General features: G+C 33.1%; 1 protein-coding gene across 2 annotated transcripts in view; it reads left to right on the top strand.

Annotated features, from left to right (window-relative positions):
• The window catches only part of LOC108547244 (major royal jelly protein 2-like), a 5,891-nt gene extending 2,028 nt beyond the window's left edge, over window positions 1-3,863 (top strand). For both annotated transcript variants that reach the window (XM_017899676.1, XM_017899675.1), the window contains 3 exons: window positions 924-1,195; window positions 2,098-2,230; window positions 3,548-3,863. In XM_017899676.1, the coding sequence (XP_017755165.1) occupies window positions 924-1,195; window positions 2,098-2,230; window positions 3,548-3,763 (621 nt within the window). In that variant the 3' untranslated portion in view covers window positions 3,764-3,863. The remainder of the gene's footprint in view (window positions 1-923; window positions 1,196-2,097; window positions 2,231-3,547) is intronic.
• The last annotated feature ends 6,800 nt before the right edge of the window (window positions 3,864-10,663 follow it).

Genomic DNA, 10,663 nt, shown 5'->3' with positions numbered 1-10,663 from the left:
TATAAATAATTTAAAAATACTTCTCATTCGTGAAGGGATAAAATAAACGTTCAGGAAATAGTTAATTAACATAGCAATTTTTTAAATATATATAATTAACAATTTTTAATATATATAATTAACAATGCATCGATATATGTGTTAGTGGTGGATGAAATATTTACAACAATAAGAACAATTTCTTTATTTAATTACAAAGATTATCAAATATAAATATTAAGTTTAAATATAATTAATTTCTCATAATCACATGCTCACACCTCTTTTCACTATCAAAACTCAATTACAACTGACCTATGCCAAATCACTCTCGCTTTGTTCTTTCTTCTTTCATACATTACATTAACATATATAATTCACACAATATCTCAATTATTACACGCATACTCATTTATCACAATAACCTGAATTTATTAGATATTGCCATCCCATACATACTTGTTCCACTCATCCCTTTCTTACATACAGCTCCTTTATTATATCACACATACATATTTAAAAATCTATGTAACCATTACCACAATATGTACATATAGTAAATCATTGGTAAAGAGAAACCAAGGGAAATTCTTTAAATTAAAAAATGTCAATAGCGATAAAAATACTAAAATTATTTTTAATAAATAACTAGTGGCAGAAATGAAAATATTATGTCACCTGTATTCAATTACAAAGTGAAGCATCGATACTAAAATACTAAAAAATTCGAAGAATATTGTTAGTTAATAAATCAAAATATTAAAATTTAAATATCATAAAAAAAAGAAGAAAGACAGACATAATGACTATAATTATTTAACAAACCATGAGAATCTTGGAAAACTCCATGAAGGTGGTATTTAAATTTCAAAATAGCACTTTTCCGTTCTGCAAGTGATATTTCAGCGTTTTGAAAACACTATTCATGTATGTTGATGCAACAGGTATACATAGCAGATGTCCAAGGATACGCTTTAATACTTTATGATGGTCATTCCTTCCGACGATTCACATCCAGTGCGTTCGACTTCGACCCAAGATACACCACGTACACGATCGAGAACCAGAGTTTCCATTTGGATGACGGAATCCTGGGAATGGCTCTATCTCCGCGAACGCAGAGACTTCACTTCAGCCCCATGTCTTCTCACAATCTAGCATCCGTTGACACGAAGCAGTTCTTGCTTTCGGGAAGCAACAACGTTCAGTACCGAGTGTAAATATCACGATAAATAATAGCGTAAAATAGTTCAAACACGACTATACATTGACTGATGATATTAATATCGAGTAAAGAAATTTGTTTTACATGGATTGTACAGGGTAATTTAAAAAAGGGACTCGAAAGTCTCGTAATTTTATGATAATCACTGAATGGAGTAAGAAATAATTAATGAACGTAATTAATAGATCCAGAAAATGATTTTTCCGACTTGAAATTCATAATTATCTAATATTTAACTATTTAAATAAAATTAAAAATTAAGAAATTAAATAAATATTAACTACTAACTATTTATGAATAGACACTTGATATTTTAAATTTGAATAGAAAATAGGTATATCGAATATATATTTATAATATAGTTTCATATGTGGAATAATTTATGATTTTTATAATTTTGAACAAGTATAAGCAATAAAAGTATTGCAGAAAAGACTGGCTTATGATATCGAATTCTAAATAATAAAATTCGATTTTTTACATAGGAAAAGTTTTAGAATTATCGATGAATACTAACTTTGGATTACTATACTTCTAAACCAATTTTTGAACATGCAAAATATTGCAATAAGTTGGCTCATGATACGAAATACTAGATAATAAAATTCGACTTTAGATAAAAAGAATTTCAGAATTATCGATGAATATTCCAAGTCCTTAAAGCTTTGGAGCTTTCAACTAAAGAACTATCGATGAATACTAACTTTGAACTACTATACTTCTAAACCAATTTTCGAATATTCAAAATATTGCAATAAGTTCATTCATGATACGAAATACTAGATAACAAAATTCGATTTTAGATGAAAAGAATTTCAGAATTATCGATGAATGTTCCAAGTCCTTAAAGCTTTGGAGCTTTCAAGTAATTTGTATGTTGTCATTGATTTCAGGGGTAGCGGTATTCTATGGACCCAGGCTAGTGCTAAAGCGGTGTCAAGAACCGGAACCGTTTTCTTCGGCCTCGTCAGTGACACCGCGATTGGGTGCTGGAACGAGAATCGTCAACTGAGCAGAAAGAATATCGTTAGTAGTCACATACTTTAGAAGACTTAAAAATAGAAAGAACTTTTCCATTATCTTCAAAATCACTGTCACGTGAAAGTCTACTTCGGTGTCGACGTTCCACAAACTTTATAATTAATTTCTCAGGGAGAAATTCCTCAAACACTCAGAAGCAATCTAGATAGACATCAAACTAAACTTTCACGAGATAACAAATTTAAAACTAACACAACGAACGACTCAAAGAACCATGACAATAGCCTCGAATCTACTATTTAAACATAATTTTCAAATTTAATTATTCGCTGTGTTATCTTTAAATTTGCTATCACAATAAGACGTGAAAGTCCGCTTTGACGTCGACTGCAACTAATTTCTTCAGCCTACTCAGCTGAAACCTCCAAAGGCATTCCAAGTTGACAGCAAAGTAGATGTTCCATCGTGGAACAAGGAAAACACCGTTATGGTCTTCCAACAGACAGGTCTTTAGGGTCAAACAATTTGGCATCGGAATTTTCCTATCCATGCCTTCTGCATGTTTGAAAACTTTCACTCTTATTATGACTTCCTGTGTCGTGGAACACGAGAATCCGTGAGAACCCTAATTTAGCGAAATTAAGATTTCGCTGTTAAGATTTAGCTGACAATAGGCCTGAGGGCTCCACGTGGTCCACGTGGTGGATCCCTCCGCACACGTTGGAAGCCTCAGGCCCTAGCGAGGGGCCATAAACGGCCGATTGGCTCACCAGTGCATTGGTAGACCCCATGTACCTCACCTTGAAGAAGAGGGTTCCTTTCACCGTCGTCTTTATTTGGAAGGATCTTCCCTTCTTTCAAGGTGACCGATTTGTGAACCAAGGGTGTTCGGGGTTTGTAGATGGCGTCTCGTGGCCGATGACTATAGTCACCCGTAGTAGCGACAGGGTTAATTATTCCTTCTATTCCATATCCTGTCCTATTAACCCTTTGCACTCGACGATTCTTTGGCTAGAGAAGAGTAGGAAATCAAAGATTCTTTATTAAAAAACTGACGATACTTTTTTGAGCAGTAACTAAAGAATTGTAGAATTATTTAACTTCGATAATTCGTACATTGTTATATTACATTAAATTTGATATATTAATTAATATCGGTCTTCCAAATTTGATGAAATGGTGACTTAAAGTCACCTCTCGAATGCAAAGGGTTAATTTTAGTTCAATCTTCAATCAAGTGCTTCAGAGTGCCTGGCTCCCGGTTACAGAGTTTACATCTTCTGTCTTCTACCTTCCTCCAGAATTTGTTCTTGTTAATTAATGTGTTATTTACTAATGTAAAAAATTGTTATTACTTGCTAGGACGTCGTCGCGAAGAATCACGTGACCTTGCAGTTCAGCAGTGGTATGAAGATCAAAAACTTGGGTCGCAGAGAATACATGTGGGTAATGACAAACAGGTACCAAAAGTTAGCAACGGGCACCACGAATTTCACTGACGTGAACTTTCGAATTCTGAAAGCGGACGTGAAAGACCTAATCAAAAACACCTGCTGCATGCCACCCGATGAACCGTAAATCCATTGACAAATTCCTGGTCGATGCGAACCAAGTATTATCCATAGTTCTTTGCGTTGTAACAGTGTGAAATAAAATGTGAATTCACAACGTTTCCCAACTTCCTGCTGCGAGTCATAATCGCGACTCGATTTTATTGCAAGCGTAAACACAGTGTTCCGGGCAACATTCTTCTTCATCTTTGGCAAGGAACGAGCATTTATGAGCAACTTCCTGGACTTTACTGCTGCTTAATCGTCAACCTTCGTTTCCTAGTATCGGTGAAAATATTCCAGGCTGACTTTCGTTCTCGTACCGGCGAAATTTTGAAGGATCTGTGATGTGGAAGGTGGAGAATTATGTTTGGGACGAAGGAATAGTTCGGTGTTTTCGTGGATCATTTGGTTGAGCTTCGTACGAGTTGCTGTTAGTCTTGACGAAGGCTTTTTGTAAAGGATTTAAGGATAACTTGATCCCTTGGTCTCCTGTTTTCGAATAGCAATGGAAATATTGCTGGTTGACTTTTGACGGATCACAGCTATAACGAAAATATAAAATTTTTACATAAATCATTGAGGTCACATTTTTGGTAGCAATTGTGAATATTAGCAGTAGATTCTTGAATTTTAACGTCGTTTGATTATTATCTTCCATTATTGGATAGCAATGGAAATATTGCTGGTCAACTTTTGTCGAGTCAGAGCTATAGCGAAAATATAAAATATTCTTTTTATTTTTACGTAAATCATTGAGGTAACATATTTGATAGCAATTGTAAATGTTAACAGTAGATTCCTGAATTTTAAGGTCGTTTGATTATTATCCTCCATTATTAGGTAGCAATGGAAATATTGCTGGTGCAATTGTGAATTTTCAATAATCTTTCATTTTTATTTCGACTAGTTAAATTTTAATAGATTAGCGTTATCAGCGAAATAAAAATATCGCAAGTATCCTTTATTCCAAAATTAATTCTATCTCCACACAAAATCATGCACTCGAATTTTTTATTATTAGCTGTAAATTTTTATGGTTGTTCCCTGGATTTCATTGTTCTTTAATTGTCCAATTTTATCTCCTCACAAATTCGTCATCTAAGTGTTTTATGAAGTTATAAACCTTAATAACAACTTCCTGAATCCCAGAATCATTTAATCACTATCCTCCATTTTCGAGAATCGACCAAAACATTGCATCTCGATTTTTGATGATTCAGCACTATCAAAGAAATATTATAATATAACACCAATCATTTATAATAATTTAGAATAATATATTCTAGGAAATATTTTTTAAAATAGATTCCTATAAATTTTTCGTGCCAAACCATGCTTGTGATTGATGACCAACACTTGTCACGTGAGCAAAATTACACTTAACAATAACGTTTTATTGGATGATACACAAAATTTGTACAAGTTTAAACATTCTTTATAATTTATTGCAAATGGAATAGATTTGAAGCTCCTGACTAAAATGCATAATCTGTCACAATTTGCACTATGACTTAATTATTAAAAATTACAAATTTAAGTAGTATTTAATTTTAGTTAACCATTATATACCTATTTCATTCACGATAAAGTTACGATTAGATAAAAGTGTAAGAAATCCTTCAAACTTTGCGTGTGTTGGGGCGTGTGGAATATAATTATGGTCGCGCGGTTAGTATAGTTCATAATTAAAAATTCGCGATGAGGTAGACTCATCATTACAGAGTAAAGAGTTAAATCGTAAATAAAAGGGCTCAAATTTTAATCTCAGCACAAATCTCATTAGATTTACCTAAACTCTCTAAAGATTTAGTTTCAGATCTAACCTTCCAGCATATATTAATCGCGTGAAATATAATTATCGTGCGGTCAGTATAGTTTATAATTAAAAATTATAATGACGAGGTAGACTCGTGATTGCAGAGCAAAGGGTTAAATCGGAAATAAAAGGGCCCAAATCTTAATCTCAACACAAATCTCATCAGACCTACCTAAACTCTCAAAATCTACTTAAACCCTCTAACGATCTAATTTCAGATCTAACCTTCCACCGTATATTAATCACGTGGATCCATTCATTTCCATCCATTTCGATTTATCAAACTCGTTCTCCGGAGATAAATCAATTCGAGTGTAAAACTCGCCAGTCATTGCCCTCGATCTTTCTCGTTTAGCCGCAACACGAACATTAAAACCTATCACACTATCGCTCGACCAGAATGACCTGTTCTTGCCTCTATCACAATAAGAACCATCAATCATGGCGTTCCATTTCTTCCTGTCAACTGAACGAGACATCGATTTGCTGTTAATTAAAAGATTACGCAACGTAAGTTGGTTGAACGAAAGCTCTTCTTAGAGTTAGGATACCTCTTGGATATTAAGTAATTCTCGTAGATCTGACCGTGTGGGTTCTTAAGAAATTAGATAGTGACGCAACTGTTCCGGTTGTTAGAACACGATCTTATGCAAATTATCGAGGGCAGTATGTTATACTAAACGGTGGACCAAATGAAAACGAGGATTAATCGATGAACTCAGGAGCTGGACGTATAAGCATTGGCTCTGTGGATGATAGGCACAGTATACCTTTATACTTTCATCGAGTTTGTATCTCGATCAGTTAAAACTAGTTCAGGATAAAATATCTAGTAATTATTAAAAACTAATAATTAATTAATTGTGAAGTTAATGATACTTAATTAATAATTAATTAATTAATTAATAATAATTAGTAATAATTAATTGTGAAATTTAAGATTGGACGGTGGAAATTGGAAATTGAAAATTGGAAATATAAATTATTCACAGTCAGAAGTTAAAAATCACAAATTAAAAGCTGACAGTATAAAATTAAAAATTGGAAGGTAGAAATTAATAATTAAAGTTTAGAAATAAAATATTCTCAATTCAACAATAGAAACTGAAATTTTAAACTCAAAATTGGAAATAAAAAATTCAGAATGAAAAGGTGCAGTTTAGAAATAAAAAATATCGAAATGAAAGGATCAAAGTTTCTTAAATTACTCGAATTTCGTTCCAGTTATTCGTTACAAATTCGCAAGTTTCTTCGTTCGAATTGATTTTCACATTTGAAAGTTCGTCGATCGCTGAAAATAGGAAGGTGTGCATAGAAAGTGAAAAATAACACATCGTAAATATTGAATAGATCGGATCGCACCGACACCATCTGTGAGCATTTAATGTTGTACTTCGAATTACAGAATGTATACAGGGATCAGATAATAATGAAATTTTACGGAAATCTACACCATCATTTATATAAAAACTGAGCAACTAAACGAAGAGCGGAGGGTGTATAAAAACATGGCTTTCTGCTTTCCCGGTTAGGCTGAACCGATCCAATTTCAGTCTGGCTATTGGTCCCTGAGTGTCAGTCCGCGCGATTAAGTAATCTCGAACGGTTCTGTGCATCGCTCCTTGAAAAATCACCAAAAATCCCCTAGAAGAGGGAGACAAACATCGATCGAGACCCAACTCGCACGATTCTCGGCCGAGTAATTAAAAACGGACACTAAACCCGAAAAACCGAAAATTTTTAATAATACCTTCTCCATTTCATAACCTAAAATCGCACGACGAATTTTAACAAATTATTTTAACAAATTACATATAAAAACTAATAAACGAAACTTGTACGATTAAATATAAGAAAACATAAGAAGAAGGAAGAGAAAAATAATTTTGTATATTTAATTACAGTGAGTAAAATTTATAATATCAATTTTATAATATTAATAATATTAAAATACAACGTGTTAAATTAGTTGAAAGATATTTCGTGGTAGGATGCAGTAATTTTAAATTAGTTAAATGATATTTAATAATTTGCTATAATTTGCTTACCAAATTAATTAATCCAACGATAAGATCGAAGAAGAGCATGCATCCTAAAAATTTTCAAAATTGAAGATTTCCGAAAAGAAGACATGGAATTTTAGAATTTTCCGGGAATTAGGTTTTCAGAAAATAGGGATTTAAGGAATCCCTAATTAGGTTTTCGGAAAATAGGGAAAAGGCGGACAGGTAATTTGAGGATCGAGCCGCGCAACTCGTCGTCAAAAAAGGATACACGATAATCTTCACGATCTCTACGAGGTGTTACTGGATCTAGGAAGGAAGTGGCACGCGAAACCGAAAGTGTTGTCCGGTGGAAAGCGGCGTTTATGTTAAATTCGAGCGGTCTCGCGTCATTTGTCGAGCGAGCCATTGGACCGAGATAGACAGCGTTTCAGGTAATGTAGATCATTCGTTTCTCTGCCTTTTCCGTCAGTTCGATGACCATGAGCTTGACTCCTCAACGATCGAGACGAATCCGATCGGTATAGATCCGAGCGTTTGATCAATTTCGAGTAACGCGAAGAAGCTTTTTCCTTGCTTTTCTTTTCTATTTCGCAAACCGGTCGTCGAGAAACGATTCGTTTCGATTGAATTCGACTCGATTCGAGACATATTGGAGATCATACGTCGGTGCGTGCTAACGAGTGAAATTTACGATGAGGAGAGAGGAAGTAGGTGTGAAAGAAAGGAAAGCGTATCGACGGTTAATTCCGACTCATTTGCATACGAAGCGTGGACAATACCTATCCGCCTTCCTCCATGAACTTCCGTTACGATCTGTTGATTCTTCCGGTATGCTAGGATGATTGTTAACTAAGAGTGTTAAATGTTAATTCGTGATTCTTTGTTTCTAATCCAACTTGCAGCTTGACGAGAAATTTTAGTTGCGTGGATGACACTTGGATAATCCCTTTGGATTAACCCTTTGCACTTTAGAGGCGTCCTTCAGTCGTCATTTGATAAAATTTCGAAGCTCGATATTAATTAATATATCAAATTTGAAATAATATAACAGTGTGCAAGGTATCGAAATTAAATAATTCTACTTGTCAATTATTGTACGATTTCTTATTTATTGCTCGAAAAATATCATTAGCTTTATAGCGGAAAATTTAAAACAACAGTTAATACAAAATTAGTACAGAAATTTTATTTACGTCTGAGCTCACGTCGCGATATTAAATTTCGATTTTTATCGAGATAATTAACCTTTTCGCTATTAAGGGTGACTATATTAAGGGTCACCGGCCACGAGACGCCATCCACGCACGACGAATGGCTATAGTCACTGGCCACAAAAATTGAGTAAAGAATTGAGGTTACCATTTCTCTTAGCTCCTTTCGCAAAGAATTGCAAGCTCTATTGCGATGGTCAGTTTTTCCTTTTCTTTTTTTCTTCAAAAGATTTGCGTCAAAGGACCGAATGGTAAAGATTGCACCATAGACTTCGCCGTAGCGAAAGGGTTAAGGAAAAAATACGACGAAATTGGTTTCATGGTGTGATTATGATATCCCTGGGGTTTTTAATTATTTTTATTTTCGGTTGAAGTAATAACCAAGTTAAGAATGGCAGAGTTGCAGAATAACGAGAGAATAACGAGATATATGTATTAAGAATTTTTAATTTCGAGTAAAGTAGAATATTAAATATATAAAGAATATTAAATATCTTTATTTATGGACCAAGGAAAAATATTCTCTGGTTAAAATTATACTATTTGGAGAGATAAGTATAAGAAAATGAAAAATTGTCAACGGTCGTGAGAACGTTGTTCAAGCACCTATTTCAATTGATCGTGAAAAAGACAGGAAAAACTTTGCTTACATTAGCATGGACGAAAAGAAAATGCGCGGCTTTCTTTTCGCGTTGAAATAACACTTTTTCGTCAAGGTACATTGAGAAATAGCTGAATATTTTACCTGCTGCCAGAAAAGAATCTCTATTGCATTTCTGCGAAGAGAGTGTCGAAAATAAAAAAACCCAGGGAATATATAATTCGCTAAAAGCACCATTAAGAGAATGCTTAATCACGTGATAAAATACTAATTTCCTATTCGTGTCTTCCTTCTCATTTTCACGTATAATTTCGTGATAAAAATTCCACTTAAATTTCATAACTAAATCTACCTCTACTTGAAATTTTTATTTCAAAATCGAGTTACAGCAGCTATATGAAATTAAAATTATTATTGCCATTATTAAAATTCTTATCATCTAATTTAATCGAAATTATTATTATTTATTATTCTTAAAATTATTATTACTTTTATTTATTATTCCTACAATTATTACTTTTATTTATTGTTACTAAAATTATCACTATTCATTATTACTAAAATTATTATTATTTCCTATTATTCAAATTATTATTCAAATTATTATCAATTATTTAAATTAGAATCGTCAGTAATTATTATTTCAACACCTGCAGGTAACTATAATTATTCGCAATGAAATGAAATTAAATGCCACATGACTGAATCAAAAACGTTCATCGTTTCAATCTTACACCTTTTTCCACAAACTAAATAAACAAGTCTTATTATCCAATTTAACCGAAATTATTGTTATTTATTATTTCCACAATTATTATTACTTTTATTTATTATTCCTACAATTATTACTTTTATTTATTGTTACTAAAATTATCACTATTCATTATTACTAAAATTATTATTATTTCCCACTATTCAAATTATTATTAAAATTATTATTACTTAATTTAATTAAAATTATTATCAATTATCCAAATTAGCATCGTCAGTAATTATTATTTCAACACCTTCAGGTAACTATAGTTATTCGTAACCAAATGAAATTAAATGCCACACGACTGAGTCAAGAACGTACATCGCCTCAGTCTTACACCTTTTTCCACAAATTAAATAAACAAGTCATATCCACGATTGCAGTCGCTGTTACGAAATTCCACCTTGACTGGCAGTTCTCGCTATTACATTGCGGTCCACGTTTTTCCACCACGCTTTCTCGACGACCCAATTGCACGGCTTAATTGAGACGTAATTACATACAAGTGACCCGTTGTCTCCTTCCTGCAGACATGCT

This window comes from Eufriesea mexicana, unplaced genomic scaffold (assembly GCF_001483705.2).
Source record: "Eufriesea mexicana isolate 0111107269 unplaced genomic scaffold, ASM148370v2 scaffold925, whole genome shotgun sequence".
NCBI lineage: Eukaryota > Metazoa > Arthropoda > Insecta > Hymenoptera > Apidae > Eufriesea > Eufriesea mexicana.
Note: the sequence above shows the minus strand (reverse complement) of the source record. Positions and strands in the feature narration are given on the sequence as shown.